The sequence below is a fragment of the Jaculus jaculus genome, chromosome 1 (genome assembly GCF_020740685.1).
Source record: "Jaculus jaculus isolate mJacJac1 chromosome 1, mJacJac1.mat.Y.cur, whole genome shotgun sequence".
Lineage (NCBI taxonomy): Eukaryota > Metazoa > Chordata > Mammalia > Rodentia > Dipodidae > Jaculus > Jaculus jaculus.
Window position 1 is genome coordinate 60,301,165 of NC_059102.1, and position 27,995 is coordinate 60,329,159.

Here is a 27,995-nt window from a genome sequence, read left to right on the forward strand (position 1 = left end):
TCAATCAGTCCTGTGAATGGGGGCTTTTCTGAGTTGGGGACCATTCATCATTTTGTGTGGATAAATATATCCCTTAAGTAGATGAGAAACATGAGAATCTCTAATTCTATTTATCTTCCTTTAATTGAACATATAACTCAAAATTAGTTTTATGAGGGAGGAACTTCGGAGAAGTTTGGTGATTCATTTCTGCAGAAGAAATTATTACATGAGAGGAGGGGAGAGGATACAGGAAGGGAGGAAGAGAGAGAAACTTCACTGCATATTTTTAAACTAGCTCCTATAAGTGAGTCTCTTGAAACTTTGAGGTCTGCTGTCCTCAGTGAAATTACCTCTAAATCCAGAACACAATGTTGTCCCTAAGAAAAGCTACCTTCCACTTCCCACCCTCAGCCAACTCTTCACAGTTAGAAGTAAACTTGTTATACTATACAACTTCCAAAATTTTCAAAACACATGCTGTGTTTTAGTCCTTGGGAAAAAGAAAATCTGTAAGCCACATAGGAAGTTAGATCAGGAGGAGATTTAAAAGCTAAAAAGTGACAACTCTTAGAATCAAAAGTTATGTATTTCCCAAGGCCCCCCCCCTTTTTAAAAAAATTATTTTCCTATGCAATCTTCCTGTGGCACACATTATTGAAGCCAGATGCTGGGAGAAAAAGCACTTGATGTGGTTGACAAGAGTTCTGTTAGAACCAGAAAGGTCAGGCTGGGACCATCATTTCTACCTTGGATGGAAGGAGAGTGCTGATGGTTAGTGGGGAAAAAAAATGGAAATGTAGAGGTAACATTTTTCACCAAAGGGAGTGGAGAAGGGTGCAAAATAGTCTCAATGGGTGAGATGCAACAAATATCATAACAAACAGTAAGAACTAACGAAAATAAGCCAGAGAGAAAGAAAAGTACTCTACACTCTCTCATATGTGAACACTACAAATACTGGATCTGAACGCAAAAGGATGGGGAAGTTGAAGAAAAGAGAGTTGAATCTGATCAGTGTCTGTGCTTGCTGCATGCACATGAGTAAACATTATGCTGAACCCCATTAACATGTGCAATTGATACATTAACCAAAAATAAATTATTAAAAAGAAAACTATTTGTCCTATTATTAATGATACTCATCTGATCTTATATTAACTATGTTAAATATCCTGAGTAGAAAGTTTTCTTTCCCCTGTTTGATAGAGCAACAGGTAAGAAGACAAAGGGAAAGGTAATTAGAGAAGGATAGCCCACAGAAAGCAGCAAAAATCAGACAAGGCAGGAAGCCTAAGTCCCAGGCTCTTATCACTCCTCCACAGATTGGGAAGTCCCATGTGGGAATGAGGAACTGAACTGTTCTGGTTACCATGGCTTTGTTGGAATGGCCTCCTCCTTGGAACTCAATAGTCCCAAAAGCATCTGTTGGGCTGAGCTGAGTGTGTTTGCTGATAGACCACTTCTCAGACTGGATGTCATTTCTGGAAAGGCGACTTTCATTTTTCTCATTCTGAAGCACAGAGATACTGGGGGTGAGTCCGACATGCTGGCCTATTAGACGCCCACAGCAACACCTACAACATAAGAGTTAAAGTGAACCCTTGTATCAGCCACTACTGGAAGGCACAACCAGACAACAGAGATGTAGAAAGCCACAATCCATATGGACCCATTTCAGTCAAGTATCTGGGAAAATCCCAGAATGCAGCTGATGGGGAACGGAAGCATTCTGTGACACCCTTATCTCTTGCTCTTTCCTTCCTTCCCCATTTTCTTTTAGCTGTAAAATCACGCTTCCTTGCATTTCCATCTGCACCTTCTTCTCCTGGTATAATGTTTGGGGTAGGACAACTGGGAACAACTCATTTCCACTCTTGTTTTTTTCTACTTGAAAATTTAACATTTTTTTAGAAGGAAAGAAATGAACCTCTATGAATAGACTTTGGGTTTCATCTGTATTTCTACTTTTCATTACTCCTATCTATCAAATATCAAAACTCCTATAAAGGACACTGACATGCTTTGAAGAAAGGATTTTAAGTAAGGAATATCACTAATATGTAAGTCACAATCTAGCTTGTGCTCCTAATTGACATTTGACATCAAATAGCTCATTCTGAGAAGGAAAATATTCAGGTTTAAGTCATCTGGAAGAAATAATAGAAAAAATATATAAAAGATATTTGTTTCTTCTACCATGCAAATGACCTTCACACATTATAACACCTTTATTAAAATCATTTGTAATAATAGTTTCATACATAGCTTCCATTTTTAAACATTAACAGTTTAGTACCCATTTTATGATAAAATATTGTAGTATTGAAATTTAGATAACTTGCCCAAGGTTACATGGTTAGTCTATGGCTATATAATCTTTATTTCAAATTGCTTTATTAAATTGTTTATTTAAGGATACATTCCCAAATGTAGATAGGCTACTTTATCCAATTTGCTTCCCATTTATATAACACTGATTTTCAGAAGGGTAAGTAAAGTTCAGAAAATATGTAGGAGAATATGAAGGTTTATACCCTCATTAATTTGCTATGAGTTTCTTATTCAAAGTGTGTGTGTGTGTGTGTGTGTGTGTGCGCGCGCGCGTGTGTGTTTGTATACATGGTTGGATGAGTACAGGTGTGTGCATGTCATGATGGGCATGTGAATGTCCAAGGACAACCTTAGATCACAGTTCTGGCCTTCAGTCTTGTTTGAGATAGGGTCTCTGTTCACTGCTGTGTGTACCAGGCTATCTGGTCTGTGTGCTTACAAGGATTCTCCTAACTCCATCTATCTTGCCATAGGAGCACGGTATTGCAGACATATGTGCTACTGTGTTCTGGCTTTATGTGTGATCTGAACTCATGGCTTCATGTCTATGTATGCTTACTCATTGGGCCATCACCCCATCCCTAAAAAAAGTTGTTATAAATGAAACATTTTGACAAAATACTTAGAAAGAAAACCCAGTAATCATAACAAAAACTAGACTTATATCAAGTGTTTGGTTCGTACTGCACTGACAGATTTGTTATTCTGAACAGACTCTTAGACTAAGATGCCTGCAAGCATGCATGGTATGCAATGTATTTATAGATGGCTACTCCAAAATACCTTCAATTTGACAGTGCTTCCCTTACAATGGGTTGTGCTTACTATTGTAGTGTGTCCCCATAATTACTATTTCACATTCTTAATACATTAAAGACAACAAGATTACCTATGGGGGTCTTTGGTGCTGGGTATGATATGAACACATTCTCTTTTATAAAATGCTCTTTCTATCCAGGATTTCTGAGCCTGAAAGAGAAAGAGTAAGGGAAAATTAAACAAAACTTAAAGATTTTTCACCTGGAAGCAAAATTACATAATGACATAGTAACCTAGTATATAATAAACTTATTTCACACTGTATATAATAAAATCAGTGATTCCTATAACCTATAAATTATGTTAACATGATATGGAATATTAAAGGCAAGACAAATTCAAAATATTTTTAAAGGAAGGATAGCAATCCAATACTATTTTAGAGAAAATAAATTTGGAGGGGTGGAACATGATGCTTGTAACATTACAGAAAATGAATATTCATGAGTTAGAAGCAGCATATCAAAAAAAGTTTAGGTTTTTCTGGTGGAGGCTTCTGTTAGAGTTTCCTTATGGAAAGACAGGAAGATGACTGGCCTAAATGACATAACTCAAAAACTTTGCTACATCATTAAGGTTCTCTTGAAATTTAAATCAGTAATACTTAAGAATAGGGGAGAGGTGGAAAGATGAAGAAGGTAACGTCTCAGTACAGTCTCAGAATTCACAGGTAATTCTTGATAAGGAAGTTTATACTTCTTTTTTCTTTGCAATCCCCTCCCACACACATACAGAAAGTATAGCTTCTTAGAATGGCATTGTTGGGACCCTCCGCCTAAAAAATTCTGCCATCCATATGAGGTTCCCATATAAACAAAGGATGTTTTGGCAAACTGAAGGAACTTTAAAATCATGAGGCAGAGTTGCCATTCTGAACCTGTCTATCCTTCTTTCACTAGCATTTGAAAGAGTAGAAACTTTCCTGTGAAACCCAGTAAGCTGTTCAGAAAATTCCTCCCAAAAGTATTTCAGATGGAAGTTGCTAGAAGCAACTTCTACTTGACCTCTGTCAGTCACTGCCGGGATGTATTCCCAGCTTGTGCTTGGTGGTGGCGTTGTCTGCCGGGGACTCCCACAACTGCAGGTACTGTTTTGAGTTCTGGTCTATGCTTGCTTTCTTGAACTCACACAACTGAGGTCTACGCAAGCATAGGACACCAACAGCAATAGTTCCTTATTGTTAATGAAAACATACACACTTCAGGGCTGGGGAGATGGCTCTGTAGATAAAGTGTTTACTGGGCAACAGATAAAGACCTGAGTTCAGATACAGAGAACCCACGTATAAAGCCAGATCTATGGCAAGGTGGGAGATGGATGCGGGAGAATCCTTCAAAGCTCGTGGGTGCCAGCCAGCCTCGTGTACACAGGAGTGAACAAGAGACCATGCCTCAAACAAGGCAGAAGGCAAGGAAGGAATGATGCCTGACATTGTTCTCTGACCTCCACACACACGTGCCATGGACAAGTACACATACATGCAGTCACAGAAGAGTTTTAGGAGAGAGAAAATAGTTTTCACATGGAGCATGGTTTAGGGCCATCACCGCACTGTATTCTGTGTCAGTAATGATCATAACTGGGTCGCTTTATTTTTAGATGTCCTCTCTGCCTACACTCCCACCAAGATCTGCAGGTCCAGGTGGGCCTCTGCTTGCTCATGCTACAAAGAAGACATTTGCAGTTCTGTTGGTCAGCTGAACATGAAAAGCCTATTTCAAAGATTTTACTTCTCAAACATGTATGAAAAATGAGAGGCACCATCTTTGCAGCCAAAATGAACTGGGCGGCAAAGATAACCAGTTTTTATCTCTGTAAAAAGCCTGTAAGTTAAACTATTCGTAGCTGGTGGTTTTCCCTAAACACTGAATACTTTTGTTGATATAATCTCTTGGCAGAAAGAAAATGCTCCTCACTGGACATTTGAAACCCACTTTCTTTCCCTATACCTCAGGGAGCAGCAAATGGAGAGTGTGCTTTCCCAACTCTTTTTGTGACCACTCTCATTGGTCTTCAAAGGCTTGCTATGGGGCAACATCTGCATATTTCAGGAAGTGCTAATCAGTTCCCTTGAGAGGAAGTTGGAAAAGGAGTGTCATGGGTAAGATGTGAGGTTTACAGTTGGAAAAGTGCCTGAGTGGGACTCTGGCAGATGAGGCAAGCCATGAGCTCTGTGATCCTTAGCTTTCCTCATTTGCATATTGGGCACAATAGTAATGTCTGACATTTTAGGTTATTATTTTTGGGTTAGCATGCTTCGCTTCAAGAAAAGGAAAAAAAAAAATGGGTTGCTTTTTTGTTGCTGTTGTTTATTTAGATAGGATCTCACTCAGTAGGCCCTGGCTGGCCTGGTAATCACTCTGTATCCCAGGCTGGCCTTGAACTTGTGGCAATTCTTTTACCTCAGCCTCTTGAATGCTGAGATTACAGTCATGTAACCCCAATTCCCAGCTTCTGGGATGGTTCTTATACTAAAAGTTTAATTAGAAGTCCAGGTGAGGGCACTATGAAATTTCTGTGGCAATGAGCAAGGTCACCTGTTCCCTTTATGGCTTCATGCTGGGAATCATAGGATCATAGGGCACTGGGCTGGCAAAGACAGGGTATAAAGAAAGGTCACTTTACTTCTTGGAGCCTCATATCATTAGCTGCTTTGCAAAGTTTTGTGATAATCAGATGAGGTAATTCAGATAAAACACTTGGCACATAGTAGTAATCAATAAAGAGTAATAGCGGCTGACATTTGTTCATCATGTGTTTGTCATTGTGCCATGTGTACCTACCATCTCCATGGAGCTTTAGAAAAGCTATGTGGCAAAGACAGGCTTGACCTTGAGTGGCCAGGCTGCAGGATCCACAGTCTCACTCCCTGTTCTATACTGCTTCTGAATGAGATGGTATTGGCACCAAATGTTGATATGCACACAGCCATGTAAAATGCTGGGGAGGTGCTTTGTATTAGGACCATGCTGACTTAATCAAGTGGCTTGTAGGAAGCTGGTTCAGATTTGCATCTCTCCCTGTATTATATTCCCTTCTAGTCCTCACATGTGGAGGAATAAACTCTGCTATCTGTTTTTCCTCTCTCCTTGGGGGTGGAGTGCAACCTTATGAAGACCTAGCTATCCAAGAAAGAAGTGAAAGAAGGATGGACATTATCCCTGTTTTAGCAAAGAAATGAAATCACAGCAGAGCTCCTCACACAAGAATCTAGGAGACTGTGGCTTATTAATTAGACTTTTCAAGGACACCTTCATTCTTTGTTTTATTCATAATCTTAGTTTCAGTGTTGAAGTTCCTGGATGTTTCAGGAAGATGATGTGTCTATAAGGATCATTACATATAGAATGCCATCCTGCTTTTTAATCTTTCCTATTAAGTAATTTGGCTTGTGTTCAGTTTAGCAACTTAATTACATTCTCAAAAGCAAAAATGGACCTCATTGTTAGCAAAAAAAAAAAAAAAAAAAAAAAAGAACCAGTCTTTACTTCTCATTATTAGATTAATCAGTTTACTTGCCAAGGCCCAATTAGGAAAAAAAGAGAGAGGGAAGGTAAAAGATCTTCCTCATAAGTGAATTTGATTCTTCTTGTTTGTGAGAAATGCATAATATATCATAGAAAGAATGCATGCATAACACATGATTAGGAATGCTACAAAATATGCATAACTGACTATTGCAGGATTTGTTTCATTGTGCTTTCATTTAGTTTGTTAGTGTGGACAAATATTAGCTTTTTAAACTTATTTTCTTGGAGTGGGCATATTTGGTGTATAATCGTGGTTTAACTTGTTGCCTAAGCTAATTCTCATTTCTTTTGTCTGAATGCTTTGAACTGCTCTGCATGAAGCTTTATCCTTTCGCCAACATTCAACTAAGTTAGCACTGAATTTTAGCCTCTTGTTAGAGAGCACAAAATAAGTTTGACATGCTGTTTCTGGCTGACCTATTAATTCTCTTTTAATACAAAACTTCAATAGATAGTTTGTCCTAATGTCTTCTCTTTTGAAATATGTCTCAGAAATCTCCTGTCCTCTGAGATAAGATAGTTTTTATCTGCCCTCAGAAAATCACTTCTGGACATTCCTTTTCTGGTCACAGGATGGGCAGGTAACCATGCTGTGCTTGTCAAGGATTATTTCCATCTTGTTTTTCTGCATTGTCAGTCATGTATGATGTGTAATAGGTAGGTATTTTTCAAAGGCTAATAATTAAAGGATGTTCTCTTTCAAAACAAAAGTGAAGACATCTACATTTTGTACAAGGTATAATGATTGGTCTCAAGGAGCAAACCAATGGTTATTTTTGAAAATTAAATATATGGTCAATAAAACATCAAAATGGTATAGCACAATGAACCTATAAATAATATTATCTTAGAAGTAAGATTAAGTTATTTTATTTGAACAGTTTTCACCTCCTTGTCACAAAGGCTCTGCTACCAGCCTCATATAACCACATACTTACTCTTCCTCCTCACCCATCCCCAACAGCTATGGCACTTAGCCCTTCTCCAGGAGGGAATGGACACAGGCAGTGCAAACTTAACAGAAGAGCAGTAACTCAGACAAGTGACCACAACATCAAAAGTACACTAACTTTCTAGAAACAAATTACAAAAGGCATTCCATGGTGCTGTGCATGGTCCCACGCTCTGTGATCTAGTGTACACCAATCTTTATAAGAGAAAAATATCACAGATCCAAAGGGACCAAAGCATATGTTTATTCTCATCTTTGCCTCCTTTAACACCCTTCTTTGTGCTTTAATTTGCTCTTTCTCCAAATCCCCACATCAATATCCTTAAGTTGAACAAGAGAAAAGTTAGCTGAAATCACTTTACCTGCTCACTGACTTTGGCTGGAGGCAAAGGCAGTCCCCTGAGCTGCTCCTGTTGCTTTCATTTTGTTGTGACCAGTGCTGGCCATCCCGTTAATAATGCTCGTATGACCGCCCACTGGAAAAAAAAAGTCACTAGCTGGGCGGCTCTTCCCCCAAGAGACGTTTCAAGTAAGCAATGAACTTGGGCAGATTAGCCCCTTGGAATGTGCTGGTGCTTCAGGATTAGCCTCACTAAGAGTCCCATGGACATTCCCTCACAGCCCTCAAACACTGCTTGATTGGAACATCTAATCTGACGCCAGAAGAAAAACAAATCCCCAGAGAGATTGGAGAGATCGGATTTAACTGGCACAGGTCCTAACAGGTTCCTCATCCCCACCCCCACCTTTTCTTTTTCCATTTTCAGAAAGCAGGCTTGTGAGCCTGTGATAAGGTGTTCTAAGTCTGAAAGTTCAGCTTCAGAAAGTGAATCCTTCTAAAGAAACAGTGTATTAATGCTCCAAGAAGTTTGAACACACAAGAGGCATTGTTCCACCCACAGGCACGGAGTGGATGATAGCATTTCTTTAAAGAGGAACTGTTTAAAACTCAGTGTTTTAAAAGAATACTTTAGTCCCTGGACATGAGCGAACATAGAATAAAGTTGGAGTTTGCCAGGGACCTTCCACGGCTTCTACATGTCAACAAAACTTGACTGATTACTCTTTTCATCCTCTGCCCGTTCCCTGACAGCTGGAAATGTCTGAGAAACCTTCCCTGATTGAATGACGAGCTGTGCCCTCCATAGTGAGTGGTGACACTGATGTTTTTATTTGGCATGGCTCCACTCAGATTCCAGCTTGCTATGTAGTCACATGGAAAGGGTGTGTTGGAAGGTCATATAAGAAAGAATTGTTTTAGATAATAGGAGTTCTTAACTGGATAAGTGAACACACTGGGGGAGAAAAGAGTTCAAATTTCAGTAAGGCAAGGCTCCTCTTTAAGAAGTGAAAGAGTAGCACATTTTCCTATGAATGAGAGGTGGCATCCTTCACCACTGAGTCCTGAGTGCTATGATCCATGGGAGTGATGACTCTTTAATTTTCATTTTTCTGTGACTTTGTATCAGAGTGACTGGAATGTGTTATGCATGCAATTAATACTAGTGATGATGGTAACTGAGAGAAATGTATCTTGTTTAGGTCCTAAGCCATTTTCACTATCTATGCTCCTTCCAGAATTGATTTCTCAATTCCCACCTATTCTGGTCTCTCACCAAACAAAGCTGTATTACAGACAAGAGGCAGTAAATTACTCAGTTACTTTGAATTGATAAAATAGTATGATGGGAAAGAACCAAATGAAAACACTGGGCTGAGCTGTGGCATGAAGCACATGTGGGAGAAAGTTCCTTTGTCTTCAGGAATCAGACACAGTCTTAATGATACACTGTTGGGCCTTGAAAGGCCCGGATGCGAGGCCTAATGGAACTTCCTGAGCCTGGCTAAAGTTTGGCAACCTGTCTCTGGCCAGCTATGACTCAGCAGGGCACCAAATTGCCTCTGGCCTGCTACTTCCACAAAAAAAAAAAAAAACTTACAGTTTAGAACTGATCATTTCAAAAGTCACGATATGCTATTGGCCCTTACACCTCATCCCTTCCTGAGATTCCTGCCTTCGTTCTCAATACTATATACACACCTGCCTGTTATAATAAATGGAGATCCTGTGCTGACAAGACTCCCGGCTCTGTGTGTTCTGGCCATTGACACTCACCCTCCTCCTCAAGCCCTCAGGAGGAACCAGCAGGCCTGGTCCTCCTCCAGCTCTACCTGTCGGAAAAACCCGACAAGACACATTCTCTTCCTCTCTGCATATGCCACACTCCTAAGCATTCATTCTGAGCAAATCATCCAAGATCTGAGAACAAAAGGATACTCCTTACAGTATTCTATATGATACAAAAATGGAAACAAATTAAGTCCATTGATAGGAGACTGAATAAATTATGGTTTATTCCATGTGGTGATCACAATTAGGCTTTAGAAGTCTATATTTACATGGAGCAGTATACGTTTTTGCATTGTTATATAAAAAGAAGTTCACAAATAGATACAAGGATTATAAGTAGAATACCTTCTATGATAGTAGTTGTGGCTATTTTTAATTTTATTCCACTTGCTTTTCAGTTTTCCCTTGTAACTGTGTATATGTCATAAAAAACTACATATACACAGTTACAAGTGAAGAGCAGAGGAAAGAAGGAAGAAGAAGGAGAAGAGGGGAGGGAAAGAGCAATAGGAAGCGGTACATTGGCACACAAATGCCTAAATCACTGAGGCAATAGGATGGCTGTTGCAGGGCCTTGACCCTAATCAATTAGTAGTCAATAATCTTCCCAATGCAGACTGATTCAACAATGTACCTATGTCAACTTCTTGCAATACAACCTTTTTCATATTACTATAATACTTGAGTATTGGATATGATACTGAGTCTTCTAAGCATTGCCCATGTATTATTTGTCTCTATTCTCTCCAGTCCAATTTCTTTGATTTTGCTTCTTTCCCTTTCAAAAGATAATTAAATATTCACTAGAAAATATGGTTTGAACCTCCTTCTATGTGACCTGTACCAAAGACAAAAATAATACTACTTGAGCCTTGGGCATTTTGTGTAAGTTAAAACAGGGAGCCCTAAACCAAAGCCAGTTTCAAGGAGTTTTGTCTCCTGTGATTTACCTTCACCTCAGAACTACAAGAGTACAGTATACAGTCAGTAGTTATAACATTTCTACAGGTTGTGTCAGTAGTCTATTGGTCTTGGCATTTCTTGGCACTATGGTTCTCTTGTTTTTTTTTTTTTTTTTTTTTTGGTGTGTGAGTGTGTGTGTGTGTATGTGAGGTCTTGTGAGGTTTTTTTTTTTAATAATTAAGTGGGATTATAAATGTAGATAGATGTGTACAAGTACTAAGAGGTTCTTTTCTCAAATACATGAATTTCTGATTTTCATTTAAGTCTTTCAAACTTGCATTTACTTGCTGAGTAGCAAAGGACTTTTACTTTACACTTTCCTATGTACCTAAAATGTATGAACACTGCGTTTCAATGGACTGTATTGTGTACTTTTTGCTGAAAACTTTTTCTGTAAACACAATTGCCTTGTTCAGTTTTGTTGTAAATTGACTTCCTATAAGATGCACTGTTGATATGCTTTCTGATGTGTGTTGGATAAGAGTGATAAAATAAAGCTTAAAAGTAATAGAAAAAAAAAACAACAGGGAGCCCTAGATGAAGCCAGCGTATCCGTGTTTTCATAGGAGGTAGGAGGTGATAGATACTAGGTCCCTTTGATTGAAGAAGGTAATTAGCTCCAAAGAGACTTGTCACTCTGGACCACTGTGCCTATGGATCTTCTCAAAATCTTGCATATCACCCAACAATGCAGCTCCCAGAAGGGTTTATTACCAGCCTGTTTCAGATATAGCTTATAGAGAATTTGAATACTAACATGAGATGATCACAGGCACAATGCTAACTGTAGCTCTTCTACACATCTAGCTTTGTGCAACGATAGGGTACCTTAATCTTTAAATTCTTCTTTAATGAAACATTACACTTGAAAATTACATACTAAAAGGTTTATGTATACAATTGAATTTTTAAAAAGTAAAATGGATTTCTATCAGAAGCAAGTAGATTTGGGGACAGAAAATACATATTCTATTACTATGAAGATATGCAATTTTTTTTTCTGTTATATCTTTATATGGTGACAACTGTAACAGAAAGCCTGATCCACATTCAAGATCAGCGAATGTTTTCTGCAAAGGGACAGATGGCACATATTTTAGGATCTCTGGGAACAGTAGGTCTCTTAATACTTGACTGTCAGAATGGTGCAAAAACAACCCAAAACACATGTTCACAAGTGAGCATGCTTTGTTTCAATAAAACAGGAAGTGGGCTGCAAACTGGAGTGTACTGGTCAACCCCTGGTACAGAAAAGGAGAAATATAGAATGGAGTCTCCAGAGAAGTGGCAGTGGGTTCAGGCTTCATGGCACCATTCCTCACTTGTCTCTGCTCTACCTGCTGCATAACAAGCAAATTCTCCTCCTCTGGCTTTTTCTCCTTTTGTTCTTCCTACTGTGAAAGTTCCAGCCTCACATGTCTCAAAAGTCCAGATGCAGGTTCTGAGGTGCTTGCAACCATCTTATATCCAAAGGGCATCATTCTCTCTTCCATTACTTTCCATTACTTCCTTCTGTCTTCCTTGTAATCACCTGCACTAGGCCATGCCTCCACGTGTCTTATCAGCTGTCAGCGTCCTTGACTAGGAGGAAAGTTCCTGTGGGTAGCAATTCTGCTTTGTTACCAGTGTTACCCCAGCACCTAGAACTGAGACATGCAGGCACTGACAACCTAGAGACAACCTAGGAAGCATTTGATGACTTGGATCATGTTCCCCTGGAAAGTGATTGCATCCCATGGATTGATATCTCTGAAAGAGGAACTTGAGGGCAATACCAGGTAGGAGTCAAGCTTTGAATACTTTGGCCTATATTATAGTACATAATATGCAAGAAATGGCTAAACCTGAAATTTAATGAATGAAATTATCATTAGAGATATAAAAAATAAATTCATCAAAAGTATTCAGCCAGGCCTGCAGGCCTATAATGTCAGCTGCTCAGGAGGCTGAGGCAGGAGGATCACAAGTTCTGGATTCCAAAATATGTTCACGACCACCTTGAGCAAATTAGGGTACTTCTGTCTCAAAATTAAAAAAAGAAAAGAAAAGAATGAAACCAGGAAACATAGCTCAGTGATAAGAGTGCTTGCTTAGGTTCAATCCCCAGTACTGCCAACCCCCCCAAAAAAGAGTAAAAATGAATTGTAGATAAAAGTCATAATGTTGTCATAAAAGTGATTACAAAGCTGAATTATGTGGGGGGCAGTGTGTGTGTGTGTGTGCGTGTTTTGTTGTTGTAGTTTGTTTTGTTTGTTTGTTTGTTTGTTTGTTTTAAGGTAGGGTCTCACTCTAGCCCAGACTGACTGGAATTTACTATGCAGTCTCAGGCTGTCCTTGAACTCACCGTAATCCTTCTACTTCTGCCTCCCAAATGCTGGGATTAAAGGGGTATGCCACCACACTGGACTGAAATTTCCTCTTAAATGGCCCTTAAACTTGATTTGATTCCAGTGAATGAAAAGAAATGTGCTGTGGTCTTTAACATTTAAATTTCACTTAACATGTAAACAAGGCCAAAATACATGGCAAGGCCACTTGCTTCTGGAGCCCACTGCCACCAGCATGTACATTCTACAGCCTGGGATTATGCCATCCTCTGACTGATGCTCTTATGCTCCCCCTAAGGATGGGGAAGATTGACTCAGCATTGAAAGCCTTTGTATTATGACTCTGGCAGTATCCTATTTAAGCCTCTTAATTTCCTTGTATGTCTTCATGTACTTTAGGCTCAGGTAAGACTTAATACTTGACTAATTTGCTCCTAATGCACCATGTCATTTCATGTTTTCAGCCTTTGGACATGGTGCCCCTGGTTACTTTACTTTCGTGTTCTTCAATTCTTCATGCAACGTGTGTCCAGTGACAGGCTTGGCTGTCCACTGTGAGTGAGAGCCACCCACTGTGACCCCTGTGTACATCAATTCCTGGCTCACATTCTCACCAGAGTTACACTCATGTACTACTCTAATTACTTATTTGCACTTCACTATGCATACAAATACACAAAATATATGCAATCATCCACTTTCTACTGAACTACTGATTGCTGTAGTACGCTTCCTGTCTACCGTGGCATTTCTAGAGTCTAGAATTTCCCCTACAAGATTTCTCTTCTGCTTCATCCTATGTTTTTAAACCATTGTTTCTAGAGAAATACTAATTCCTCATTATTAGAACTTACTTTTGGAGAATAATCTATTCATGACTAAAATTATTTGTAATAAAATTTACTTGATAATTTCTAATCTTATATCATAAATACCTTAACATATAGTAAAATTATATTAAATTGTTTTATTATCCAACTTGGAAAAGACTCAGCAAACTGTACAATTACTAATTCAATGTATCTCTTTTCTACACGTCATACTATATAATCCATTTAAATGGATTCAGAATTTTCATGTAGAATGGCCAATTTACATAATCTTTTTCATGTTCTATTCTATTGTTCTGTTCTGTTCTGTTCTGTTCTGTTCTGTTCTCTTCTCTTCTCTTCTATTCTATTCTATTCTATTCTATTCTATTCTATTCTATTCTATTCTATTCTATTCTGCCATTCTATTTGGTATCTTCCCCTTAAGCCCTCCCCTCTCTTCCCTTCTCATGGCTCCTTTCTAGCTTCCTGGCCTCTACCATTGACTTTTACTCCAACTCATATACAGATTTAAACATTTGAGGATCCACATATGAGAAAAAACATGGGGCATTTGTCTGAGCCTAGGTTATCTCACTTAGTATGTTCTTTTCCAGATCCATCAATTTCCCTGCAAATTTCCTAATTTCATTTTTATTTACAGCTGAATACAACTCCATTGTATAAATGTACCACATCTTCATTTAGCCATTAATTTATTCATTAATTCATAATTCATTAGTTATTCATCAATCAATGGATATCTAGGCTGGTTTTATTTTCTAGTTGTGACTAGAGCAGCAATAACATAGATGAGAAAGTATCTCTAAAGTAACTGTAAATTCTTCAGGATATATGCCAAGGAGTGGTATAACTGGGTCATATGGCAAATCTATTTTTAGCACTCTCAAGAAGCTTTTCAGTGATTTACATAGTGGCTGTTCCAGTTTACTTTACCAACACCACATAGCCATTTCTTTTTGTTTTGTTATTTGTTTTTCAAGGTAGATTCTCCCTCTAGCCCAGGCTGACATGGAATTCATTATGTACTCTCAGGCTGGCCTGAACTCATGGCCAATCCTCCTACCTCTGTCTCCCAAGTACTTGGATTAAAGGCATATGCCACTGCTCATGGCCACATACCCAGTTTTATAAGCATCTTGTAATGATATTTCTATATTTCCTTGGAAATTTGTTTCTTCATGGTGAAGCAATTAATCATTGCTTGACAACAATACATTATATTTATAAAACATTCTGTTGCTTCCAGAATGTTATTGCACACAGCATTTCATCTAATCTTTACAATATATCTGTAAGAGTGACATTACATGATTCTCTTATGTTAATGAAAAGCTGGGGCTTATAGATGTTAAGCATAATACCAAAGTTATATGCCAGTCCCTGGCTTAGCCTAATGGAGCCAATGCTTTTGTTTAGGAGCCACGAGCTCTGCATCCCTTACATTCTGTCACTGGTTTTTGGTCCACTGAATGGTGTTTTCATTCTTGGTGTGATGGAATAAGGGCCTTTTAATCATAATGAATATATTAAACATATACTTCATTCAGCCTCAAAGACTGTGATGAAAACAATGAGGCCTCTACTTCAATATTATTCACTAGCTCCAATACAATTGCTGTTTCCATACTTAAAAACTTAACATGCTACACTTGCACATTTAGAGACTTATTGACTCAGTTGATTAAAAACTAAAACAAGTAGAGCCACTCTAATTGAGCTGCCTGTAAGTGGTACAGTGTGCTTGAGACTCTCCAACCAGTTGAGCTCCAGGGACAAAGCTTCCATGAGTCACCCCCTATGTTGGAGCGGGTGTTTTGGAGATACAATTGCCCTTGCGTCAAGGTCATCATCCAGGATGGCATGAGACTTCTTGCAGTTCAGCTGTATTTGAGTCATTTATTGCTCCTGTAGCTCTTTATCCTGCTCTGTAAGTAACCCCAATAAACTCATTGGTTCACCAATGGGGGAAAAAACCCCACAGTGACAGTAATGCTAGCCCTATGAAATTGGTGTATGTCTTTTAAAAGATTGTATTTGAAATTGCCAGAATGAGCACTATTTAAATCTCTGTACACCAGCTAAAATTATTTTTAAATAGTAGTAACATAAATGTTTCCCTAAAAATAAAAAAAATGAAAGATGAGGAATAAACATTATGATGACAAGTTTGCCACCCTTGGGGAGCAGGAATGTTAACCTGATAGGTCTGTGAGAGAAAACAGTTTGCTGTGATGTTCTCTTTTTTTTAAATTATTTTGTTTATTTTTATTTATTTATTTAAGAGCGACAGAGAGAAAACAAAGAGTGGGAAAGAAAGAGAATGAGCACACCAGGGCCTCCAGCCACTGAAAATAAACTCCAGACGCATGTACCCCCTTGTGTATCTGGCTAACATGGATCCTGGGGAATCAAGCCTTGAACCCAGGTCCTTAGGCTTCACCGGGAAGTGCTTAACCACTAAGCCATCTCTCCAGCCCTGCTGTGATAATCTCTGCTCACACCTGTGACCAGGAGCATTTTCTGAATGCACGGAAGCTGGGAGGAGGGGTTGGCTATAACTGTTTTCTGTCAATAAATGCAGAGATGCAGTGACACCTTTTGCATCCTTAATTCTGTATAGCTTACACAATGGCTCATTCTGTGCCTTTTCTGATTGTTAGGAGACAAAAAGAGCTGAGTCGTTTTACGTTTAGATATGTGGAATTTATGTGACAAGTCATGTCAGATTTAGAGCTAATTTTAAATTTATTTAATTCTCTCTTGTCCTGGAAGGATGAAGATTCCGAGGAAAGCAGAATATGAGAATGGATAAGTCACCACAATTGTATCTGTGATGGAGTTTCGCCATCAGAATCAGCTATTAAGGAATGCAGTTCATCAGTTTTACTATCTCTCTTTCTCTCAACTTTCATCTTCCTATAGTCTTAAGTACCTTAAACTATTCTGGGTTTTTAAAGTCTTAATCCTCACAAGGTACAGACCTATAGATTTTATTTCTGAAATCCCTATTTTCTTTATTCATTCAAAGCAGAACTATGCCAGAGCCGGGTGAAGACATAATTGATTATGAATTTCAAGAACTGAATCCCAGCAGTGACTTGTTGATAACCAGGTGTGTGACCTTGGAAGAGAGAGACCTAATCTTGGTGACCTTAAAGGTCAGCTCTCTAACTCCTGGAGCTGAGGATCCAGGGACTGAGAACCTTGCAGCTTTGCTATTTGCCCCTCATTAGTGTTCACAGAGTAGGTGGAGAGGCTTCTGAAAACTAAGAGATTCTTAAAATCTTTATAAATTCCTGGAATTTTTATTATTTTCATAACTATGCAATGAAAACGAGTACAAGGTTTGGGTCTATTGAGCACAAAGTACATAAGGAGATTTGAATTAATAAATAATCCCCAAAAGAATTCTCAGCAGGTTTCAACTGTTCCAGAGGAGGCCCCTGGTTGAATGTCTCAGCATATATGTAAAAATCCCCTTCTGCTTCAGTGAGACTCCATGTGTTACTACGACACTGCAATAATTAGTTGATAACTTGGCATTCCTTGTTCTGCCTTTGAGAGAATTTTTAAGCCCAGAATGTAGTGTCCTCATAACTTTATTCTCTACCAATCAATAAGCCAAATATCACTGTAGTCATATATGTTAGAATATACTGGGACTTCCCATGATCTATACAATTGGTTTGTTTTTTAATATAACAACGATTATTTAAGTGGATGGGCTAAAACCTAACCAACCACTTGTATCATCAGAAGAAACATATATGCTAACAGGTCCAATAGTGTCAATGAAATGCTATTCCTACTATTTTTTTAAAAATTCTACATCCTAAAAGGCAGACCAAATGGTTGAACCTTCACCAGGCCTTTAGAGGGAACACCTGAGTCATGAGGCAATGGAAAGGGTATGATGAAGACTGACCTTAATCTTTTACAGCCTTTCTCTCCCCCTCCTCCCTCCCCTCTAACTCTTTTAAGTTATCTTTTTCTTCCTTCTCTTCATAGGCACTGACCTATAACTCCCAGAACCAGCATGTGGCTATCATCCACAATGAGCTTTTGATCAGAGACACCTACAAGGTTTCCTAAAAGAATGACAGATTTCTGTCAGAGTACTTGATGACCCACCAAAGGTTAGTGGTAAGACCCTACTGCTGAAGATACCATATGCGGCTGACACTTAACATTGAGTGACATGGCTGGAAGCTGGAAGAGAGTCAGTCCCCAATAGTCAGCACGTCTAGTGCCAGAAGGTGCTACATGGGCGACTGGGGGAAAATGACAAATATCTGTCCAAGCTACTCATGGTCTAACCTACTTAGCAGCAAATAACTTGTGATGCTCACACAAGTGCAATAGTGGCACACAGCCATGGTGGGAAACCAACTGCTCATGATTTGGCTAACTGGTCTATTCAGTGGAATGGAACCCATAGCTGGAGTTGGGAAACAAGTCAGAATCACATCCAAAAATGAGCCAGCTTTCCATTATCAAGGTACCACCGATCGTGGGCTACAAGAGGGCCTATATCATATTCTCTCTAAAAAAATAAGGGTTATGCCATTTATCTGGTGCTAACTTTACTCTCCATTGGAGAATCTACTTTTCTCTTTCAGAAAGATGCATATCTTAAGGAAAGAGCCACACCATCATACTTCAAAAGGGCCACATCTGAAACTAAGAAAATTGGTGAAACAAGAAAGGGTACTGTTTTCTTGGTGAACCTGGTACCAGCACAAGGTGAAGGAGATCAACACAGAGAACAGTCAACTCCTACCAAATAAGATATTCAGAGACACAGAGGCTCCCAACACCTCATCACTGAAGCATATTTAAAATGAACCCAACATGGCTCAGGGAAATTTGCAGAAGAGGGGGCAGAAAGAATGTCAGAGCCACACGTTGGGTCATGATATACAGAGACATTTCCTTCTAACCCCACAATTCATGACCTATATACCTCAACAAGGAAGGGCCAAGGAGATGGGGGAGGACAGGAAGGAGGCTAACAATGGTACCAACTTGACTGTATTCACTGAGTACAAAACTAATAAATAATAATAAAAAAGAACAGAAAATTAGGTAAGGAGATAGAGAGAGGGTATTATATGAAGTACCAAAACACAGAAGAAAGAAATTATAGTATCATATATTACTATAGTGTGAATTTAGTACACAGAATATTACTATGTATTTCAAAATAGCTAATAAATAAATAAATAAACAAATAAATAAATAAAATATTTATTTGAGACATAGAAAGAGATGAGAAGGAGAGAGAGAGAGAATGAATGAATGAATGAATATGGGCACACCAGGGACTCTATCCACTGCAAATGAACTCCAGATGCATACACGACCATGTGTATCTGGCTTACATGGGTACTGGGGAATCAAACCTGGGTACTTAAGGCAAGCACCTTAACTACTAAGCCATCTCTACAGCTCAGCAAAGAAGATTTTTAATATTCACAGCACATACAAATGATACTTGTTCAATGTGATAAAAATGTTGGAAATTATAAATTTTCTTTTCTTAAAAACATTTTATTTATTTATTTATTTACAAGAGAGAGAGAGTGAGAGAGGTGCAAATATGAGAGAAAGAGAATGGGAGAGCCAGGGCCTCTAGCTGCTGCAAACAAATTGCAGACACATGTGCCACCTTTGTGCATCTGGCTTTTGTGGGTCCTGAGGAATTAAACCTGGGTCTTTTGGCTTTGTAGGCAAGCGTTTTAACAACTAAGCCATCCCTATGGCCCAAGTTCTAAAGTTTCTGGTTTGATCATTATATATTGTATACATATATCAAAATATCATTCTAGAGCTGGAGAGATGGCTTAGTGGTTAAGCACCTGCCTGTGAAGCCTGAGGACCCCAGTTCGAGGCTCGATTCCCCAGGACCCACATTAGCCAGATGCACAAGGGGGTGCATGCGTCTGGAGTTTGTTTGCAGTGGCTGGAAGCCCTGGCGCACCCATTCTCTCCCTCTCTCTCTATCTGCCTCTTTCTCTGTCTGTTGCTGTCAAATAAATAAATTTTTAAAAAAAATTTAAAAAATCATTCTATGCCCTTTAAATATATAGAATCATTATATATTAATAAAAATGTTTAAAAATGAAAAAAAATTTATTTGAGAGACAGAAATAAGCAGGGGGAGAGAGAGAGAGAGAGAGAGAGAGAGAGAGAGAGAGAGAGAGAGAGAGAATGGGTATGCCAGGGTCTCTAGCTGCTGCAAATGAACTCCAGATGCATGTGCCCCTTTGTGCATTTGCCTTACATGGGTTCTGGGGAATCAAACCTGGGTTCTTTGGCTTTGTAAGCAAGTACCTCAAACACTAAGCCATCTCTCCAGACCTATTTCTATTACTTTTGAGAACTGAAAAACTATCAGGTAATAAGTTAATGCAGCATAAATATATTTCTACCTGATAGTCTTCTTTCTCTATCAAATTCCTGGGTTGTTAGATAGAAAATAAAGCCATTCTATATTTGGTCTCTGGTATTATTGTACTAATGTGATGCTCTGAAGTTGTTCAAGACATAGCTCCAATACAATGCTAGTGTTTTTTTCTTGCATACTCATTACCAATGTCTGTATATGATTACTCTTACCTTTGTCAGAATAAAATCTCTTTGAAAGATTGAAGTCTCAAGAGCTTCTCATCCATAGCTTCCTTTTAAATTTATTTTAATTTTGTTGCACAAAGAAATGAACATGGACTCCAAAGGAGGCATGAAGACTATTAATGGTAGCACAAAAAATAGACTTGGTCATCAATTTGCATCCACTGGATGGCAACATGAATTCTCTCTGTTTTCCAACCACCTCACCCCTATTGTAATGTCACTTTCCAATTTCTGAACATTTGAAGAGGTTTCTGATAGCATGATTCTTATGAGAGAAGCTATGTTAATTTTAAAGAGAAACGTGTACTGTTTTCCTAATTGATCCCTCAGTCCTTTCTTTACCCATAATTAAATAATATTCTCCCTTCACTTAGTTGACTGACTTTTTCTTTTTGAGGTAGGGTCTCACTCTAGCCCAGGCTGACCTGAAATTCACTATGTAGTCTCAGGGTGGCTTCTAACTCATGGCAATCCTTCTACCTCTGCCTCTTGAGTGCTGGGATTAAAGCTGTGAACCATCACACGCAGCTTTCAAGGCAGTTTTTGGCTTACAGAAAAATTGAATAAAAGTTATAGAGATTTATTTTACATAACTCTTCTTATCACTTTCTACAATTTTACTTACTATCACCTATCTTGCATTGGTGTTACATATTTGTTTAACTGAGAAATTGATAAATTTTTATCATATCATTATTAACTAAAATAAACATTTTAAATTAAAATAAATTTTAAGTTGTAACAGCTGTATGGATTTTGCTAAATGCATAATAGCAAGTGTTCACTCACTACCACAGCATAGAAAAGGGTTTCCCTGGGGAGCTTTTAAATTGATGACATTGCAATGGCATATCATCCCTCCATCATAAAGTCATGCAATGAGTTCCTGTTATTCCCAGGACAGAATCCAGATTCCTACCAGGTTCAGAGGCCTGTCTGCCTTATGATAGCTCATATCTCCAGACTGTATGCTAGGCTCACCTACTTCACTACCACCAGTCACTTCTCCTACTTTCAGATTTCTAGCTGCTCCAAATCAAAAGGAACAAGGGAAAAGATATCAGGGTTTAATGTTAATACTACTTTTTGAAGAAATAAATTTATCATGACTAGATCACATACAACTTGATGTTTCAAATATTAAGCTTTGTGAATAGAGATTTCTAAAGCAACTTCTTTTAGGGAACACAACTTTCCCCACCAATCTTTTTTAGTTGATAATATGCTTTATTCTAAACTTCCTGTTTGATCAAAAGTAACAAGTTTGAAACTATTTTGGAATTCAGATTATGACATTAATCACTGGAAAATCAAGAGGAGAGACAAAACACACAAGTTTCTCCATCAATTTAGAAATCACAAATCCTAAATGTGTTAATTCATAAGAACATTCTGAGGCTCTTTCTCTAACATTTACTAGAATATTAATGTATTCCTGATAAACACTTTGCTTCTAGCTGATGGTAAACTGCTCAAAGAAGGTTATGTTTCTCTCACTCTCCTTCTCTCCCTGTCTCCCCTTTCTTCATTTCTCCATCCCTCCATACTCTCATACTTCCTTAACTCTGGGACACTATCTACATTAGAATGCTATTTGTGATTATTCAAAACTGTCATCACTGGTGAAGACTTATAATGTACTTCCCATGAACCCAGTGAATGTTTCTTTTGTTTGTTAATGTTTTACTTGCATTCCATAGTACACTATATACCTTGTTGCTAAGAAGTGACTACTTGGGTCCAGAGTAACCAAATGTGGACCCATTCATGGACATATTTCTATGGCTCTTTCCCTACTTCCAGTACCAGTGTTAATTATTTGAAAGTGAATCAGGCAAGTGGACACACATGATACCAAATATGCAGCTGTATTGTCTCACAGAGAGAACCAGGTAGAGAAAGCACTTCATGCACTTGCAGTTAGAATGTAGAACTCTTTCAACAATCGTTAAGAAGAAATATAAACAGAAATACAGCTGTGGCATTTCTAACTGTTTATAGGTATTAATACCAACACTACCTGGTGCTCAGATTTGAGTCATTACTTGGATATTTGAAAATGGACCATTAGAGCTGGCTTTGATTATGTCTTACTTAATTCACTCATATGCTGAAAGATATCCTTTCAACATCAATTATACAAAGATTTTTTTTTTTTTTTAGTTTCTGAGAAGGCATGATATTTTATGAAGTCTTTGTATCTGTTTTCGAGCTTATCCTGTGTTCTAGCATAATGCCTCCCAATTAGTTGTGGTGAAAGATCATTTAATTTTTTTCCAATTCATTATAAGACAATAGATTTATAAAACATAAGTGATCATACACTGACATTTTTGGCAATGTTAAATTGATATGTAACTTTCTAAATATTTATTTTCAATTTTTTTATGCTCTTATCATTCACAAGCATGGATTCATGGGCCACCAGACACTAATTAGTGCACAGCTAATGATCTTGTAGCATCAGCAACATCTGGCAATGTGTTAGGAATGGGGACCCTTTGGTATATTCATCCAGTTATTTACTTGGCATATGTGTGATGTGATGTGTGTGTGTGTATGTATGTGAAATGTGTGCATGTATAAGTGTATACATGTGTGTATGTGCCCATGATTTGTGTATGAAAGCCAGAGGAAAATATCAGATATCCTCCTCTATCACTCTTCCCTGTTGTTTATCTCTCCCTGAACCTGGAGCTGCCATTTTTGGCAAAACTAGCTGACCAAGAAGCCCGTGACCCTTCTTCAGTCTCTGGTCCCTGCACTACTAGGGTGACAGGAGTGTGTGGCCACACCTGGATTTTACATGTGCTCTCAAGATTGAACTCTCAGGCCTCTGTGCTTGGTGGCAAGCATTCTTCCCTGTTGAGCCACCTAATGCAGCCCAACTATGTGGATGCTTAAGCTCCATTCCAGGATTACTGAATGTCACTAAATTAACAAATTTCTCAGGTGTTTGCTTCAAATAGATTTTTTTTAAAAAAAATAGTGTTGTAGAGGGAAATAAGATAAAGATAACATTAAATATCAGTAGGAATAATAAACATATTCATTGTTCTTGCAATAGGTGAATTCAGGAAGAATATTTTAATTTAATTAGCTGTGCTTAAATTCTACACTATTGAAGATTCAGATTAACATTTCCTTCTTTCTCCGGTTTCTTCTGCATCTTTATAGTGGAAGGTGTTTGTTTCCTCTGAGCTTCTAAATATTCTCTTATTTCTCCTCTCCACTTACTCCTTCTATCAGGATTAATAATGTGAACATATCCTCTACCTTCATGGCAGCCTCCAGCATCTTTGTGTCCTTTGATGGGCAAATCTTCACTCATCAGTAAGTGCCCTGCTTCTAATTTATCATGTACAACCTGAAGAAGTCTTCACAACATTAGCTTCGACTTCAGCTTTTGGGTCAGGTGTCAATGTAAGTAACCTGGAGAAGTACACATGTGAATTCTAAGCTGCTTGGTCAGTTATTCTTACTGTCTTTTCTCCCCTGTCTTGTTTAGAACAAAGCACAGAGGTGAGGTGGTAACTTGTTTACACTCCAAGTTGTGATGGGTAGCAATTTGTTCCATTGTTCCAACTTCGGTACAAGCAGAAAGAATACTATCTATCTGGGTACCTCACAAGGGACTGGTCAGGCTGATAAACATGATGACAACCTGAATCCCATAAGACTGTCATATGAGGACTTGGTGTAGGCTATTGGCTTGCTGACAGACTCACACACTTTCAAGCTTTGCTTTCATAAAATTTCATGTCTGAGTTTAAGTAGTTTTAAATTACATTTTTGCTTGACTTACGCCTAAATGCTAATTTTATGGATTAAATATGAACTATATGACTTAATCTACCCATCCTTCTCCTAAAATAACATATTAGGAATTTTCCAAGATGTAAGTAACGTGGAATTTGATTACACAGCGCATTCTGGGGCTCAGCCACAGCAGGCTGGAGGTACTAGGCAGGCTGATTTGGACTTAGGCATTGTTTCAATGTGATTTCATAAAGGATTTCATTTAGTGCAGATTAATGCATTTATTAAGCTGTTGATAATTGAAGCCTCTTAGTTTTGGTAAGTACCATTCAGTGAGGTAGATTAGTGGGGTTTAATTTGTTGCTCTCAAATAGCAAACAGAGATTTAGCAGAATAATTACATGCCCTCTGTGGGCTAATAAACGGTGACATTGCATTGGTGTTTTGAGCTATCTCTGCATTCGTGTGGCTTCCTTTCCTTTAGAATACTCCTTTTAGGGAGTTGCAAAAACCCAACTCCTAGAAATCATTGACTTAGAGAGACATTGAAGATGTAGTCATGTGAAATGTGAGCCCTGTATGGAAATGCTCACTTCAGGCCATGCTGTGCCTAGCATGGTCAAACCTTTCTCATTGTTTCTCAAATATTCTATTTCCTGATCTAGATTATAACTACTTTGAGAGTGGCAACTTTCCTTCATCTAGGTACTAAAGAATAAGCATAGAATTTGGAATACAAAGGCTCTCAGCATTTGTACAACAGGTGAATGCATAACATTATCACCAAAATTTCAAGTTCTTTGAGAAAAAAATGATCGTGCTAACTAAAGGATTCATAGTCATCATATAAATAAATTGTACTAGAAATATTTAATTTTATTTCATAGAATCCTACCAGAGTACTCAGCCTATGTCAATCAAATGAACACATTAGCATGCTTTCTTGGCCTGACGAGATCTTTGCAGTTGGTAAATTGGTTAAAAATGTTATTGCAAAATAAAGAGGAATCCTCGCTTATTAAGGTCGCAAATCAAGCCAGGCATGTTGGCACACACCTTTAATCCCAGCACTCAGAGGCAGAGGTAGGAAGATCATCATGAGATCAAGGCCAGCCTGAGACTACATAGTGAATTCCAGTTCATCCTGGTTTAGAGTGAGACTCTATCTTGATAAACAAATAGAAAACAACAACAACAACACCAAAAAGAAACACAACCAAACAAACAAAAGGATCAGACTAATCATGTCTTCAATGCTTGCTGTTTGGAATGGTCAGAAATGAACTTCTATAGTCAATTTTAGTTCCACTGCTAGACATCAGAACACCATCAAAAGTACATGGATACAGACTTGCTAGAAAGGCCAGGTGGTTTGTGTTCTCTCCATTGGCTATACATGTACCTCAGCTTTTCAGAATATGTAAACCATAGTTAGCACAAAATTTGAGCATCATAGAACATATATCCCTGAAATTTAGGCTTAGACTTCATCTTACACTTGTGTCTACTAAATTCTTGCTGTTCATCATATAAAGTCAATGTTTAATTTGCAGAGTTTCCACTTAAGTGTTCTATGAAGTGACTTTGCAAGGATGCTTTGCCACAGGTCATAACTATTTTTCTGAATGAGTTCACAACACCATAAAGAACAAAGAGAAATGAAGGCTAATCCTTCCTTTTATAATGTGGTGATATTGAATTTGATTGGGTGGCACTTCAACCATGGGTCCATTTCCCAAGGTAGCACCTTGGATATATTTCTTTACTTTAACAAATACCAATGATATAGGAACAAATCTCAAAATGATATAGATGTAAGAGCATGAAAATTAGGATTTCTAGATGTATTAGATATATTAAAGATGTATTAAAACTAGATTTGGGCTGGAGAGGTGGCTTAGTGGTTAAGCGCTTGCCTGTGAAACCTAAGGACCCATGTTAGCCAGGTGCACAAGGGGGCACATGCATCTGGAGTTTGTTTGCAGTGGCTGGTGGCCCTGGCATGCCCATTCTCTCTCTTTCTCTCTCTCTCTCTCTCTCTGCCTCTTTCTCTCTGTCTGTTGCTCTGAAATAAATAAATAACAATAAACAAAAAATTAAAAACAACTATATGTAGTTCTACACACTCCTACATGTATTATGTATGTATATGAATTAAAACCAGCATAGTCTTAATGTGGTAGTCATCCACACTCACCACAATGTTATGACTGACTGGACCAATAGACCAGTAAGAATGTGAGTAAAAGCCCTCCCACCCTAGCCACTCTGTTGGTTATTCACTGACCCCAGAATAAAGCTGATCAATTATATTCCAATTTTTGAAATCTTGAATCTAACATCAAACAAAATGATCCAGGAAGCAAGGAGCAAAAATCACAAGGTCAAGAAAATTCTGAAAGAAAAGCAGTACTTAGGCACTGGCAAACATGAAGTAAGGAGCACAAGGATTAACTGAATACCCCATAGCACTTAAGACACAGAGTTCCTGTGTGAGGTAAAGAGACAAATGTCATGTGTGTGTGTATGTGTGTGTGTTGGAGAGAGAGAGGGAGAGGAAGAGAGCTATCTCTATATGCTTTCTATATGCTTTTTGTATTTCAACTTCTCAATTCTTCAGTACACTACTATTCTTTAAGTAACTTGAGTCGCCCTTAGTATATCTAGGAATGGTAATACTAAACTTATGTGAGCCAAAGATAGTAAAAATATAAATTCAAAGTTCCTAGGTTCAGTTCTGATTTGAACGTCTCACTTGATCAAATTGTCCCTAACAGTGGAATAAGCTGATGTTCAGAGAAGAGATGTAACTTGTTCAAGGTCATACCACTACCTTAGCAAATCTGGTGCTGAAAGCCAGCTCTTTTGCCTTAGAAGTTTGCATACTCCAGTCACATCACACTTGATCCTTGGCAAAGAGAGAGCTGGCTCACTTCCAAGATGGGGCATTTCTCCTCCAGAAAGGGATTGACATTGTAGGAAATAGACAGAGAGATTGAAGCCGTCTTTGTATATCAGTGTCAAGACCCTGGGAGTTATTGTGCACTTGGAAATGGTAGCAATTTTATCTGTAAACATTTTAGGCCTTAAATATTTCAACATTTCACTTAATGTGATTCATCTAATGAAATGTGATTTTCAGTATTTGAGTGGTTGTTTTCCAAGCAGTATTTAAATCCTATCTTAGGGACCTCAGGTCATACCAGGCATCTATTTACCAAGATTCATCTCCTATCTTTATCTATTATGAAGGGCTTCCTAGCAAGTTTGCCTAGGGTGTGGTTAACAGGAATCCTTTGTATGAGTAATACCAAATGCATGTTTTCCCCTTTTTTATAACTCATTTGGTGTACTCTTATTGTGTTATAAAAATAATGGGTTGCAGAAATGGCTTAGTGCTTAAGGCATTTGTCTTTGAAGCCTAAAGACCCAGGTTTGATTTCCCAGTACCCATATGAGCCAGATGCACAAGGTGGCAAATGCATCTAGAGTTAGTTTGCAGGGGTTAGAGGCCCTGGTGTACCCATACACACACACACACACACACACACACACACACACACACACACACACACAATCTCTCTCAAAATAATGAAGTATTTTAAAATCTCATATGAAGGCTGTGAGGGCTTTATGGGAAATCAGTTAAAAAGGAAGAAAGTGATTGTTCCCTCTAACCCTGACTCCCACTCAGAAGCAACCCAGGTAACCTGCTGGCATTTGTTCTTGTAGAAG

At 38.3% G+C, this 27,995-nt stretch overlaps 1 protein-coding gene across 13 annotated transcripts in view; it reads right to left on the reverse strand.

Annotated features, from left to right (window-relative positions):
- The window catches only part of Trpm3 (transient receptor potential cation channel subfamily M member 3), a 980,795-nt gene that overhangs the window by 295,971 nt on the left and 656,829 nt on the right, over nt 1–27,995 (reverse strand). For 12 of the 13 annotated variants that reach the window (XM_045151751.1, XM_045151752.1, XM_004653125.2 and 9 more), the window contains exons 2-3: nt 3,203–3,282; nt 1,352–1,556 (exon numbers count right to left, since the gene is read on the reverse strand). In XM_045151751.1, the coding sequence (XP_045007686.1) occupies nt 1,352–1,556; nt 3,203–3,282 (285 nt within the window). Of the gene's footprint in view, nt 1–1,351; nt 1,557–3,202; nt 3,283–7,976; nt 8,032–27,995 lie in introns of those variants that run through there. The other variant, XM_045151757.1, reaches the window with a different exon arrangement.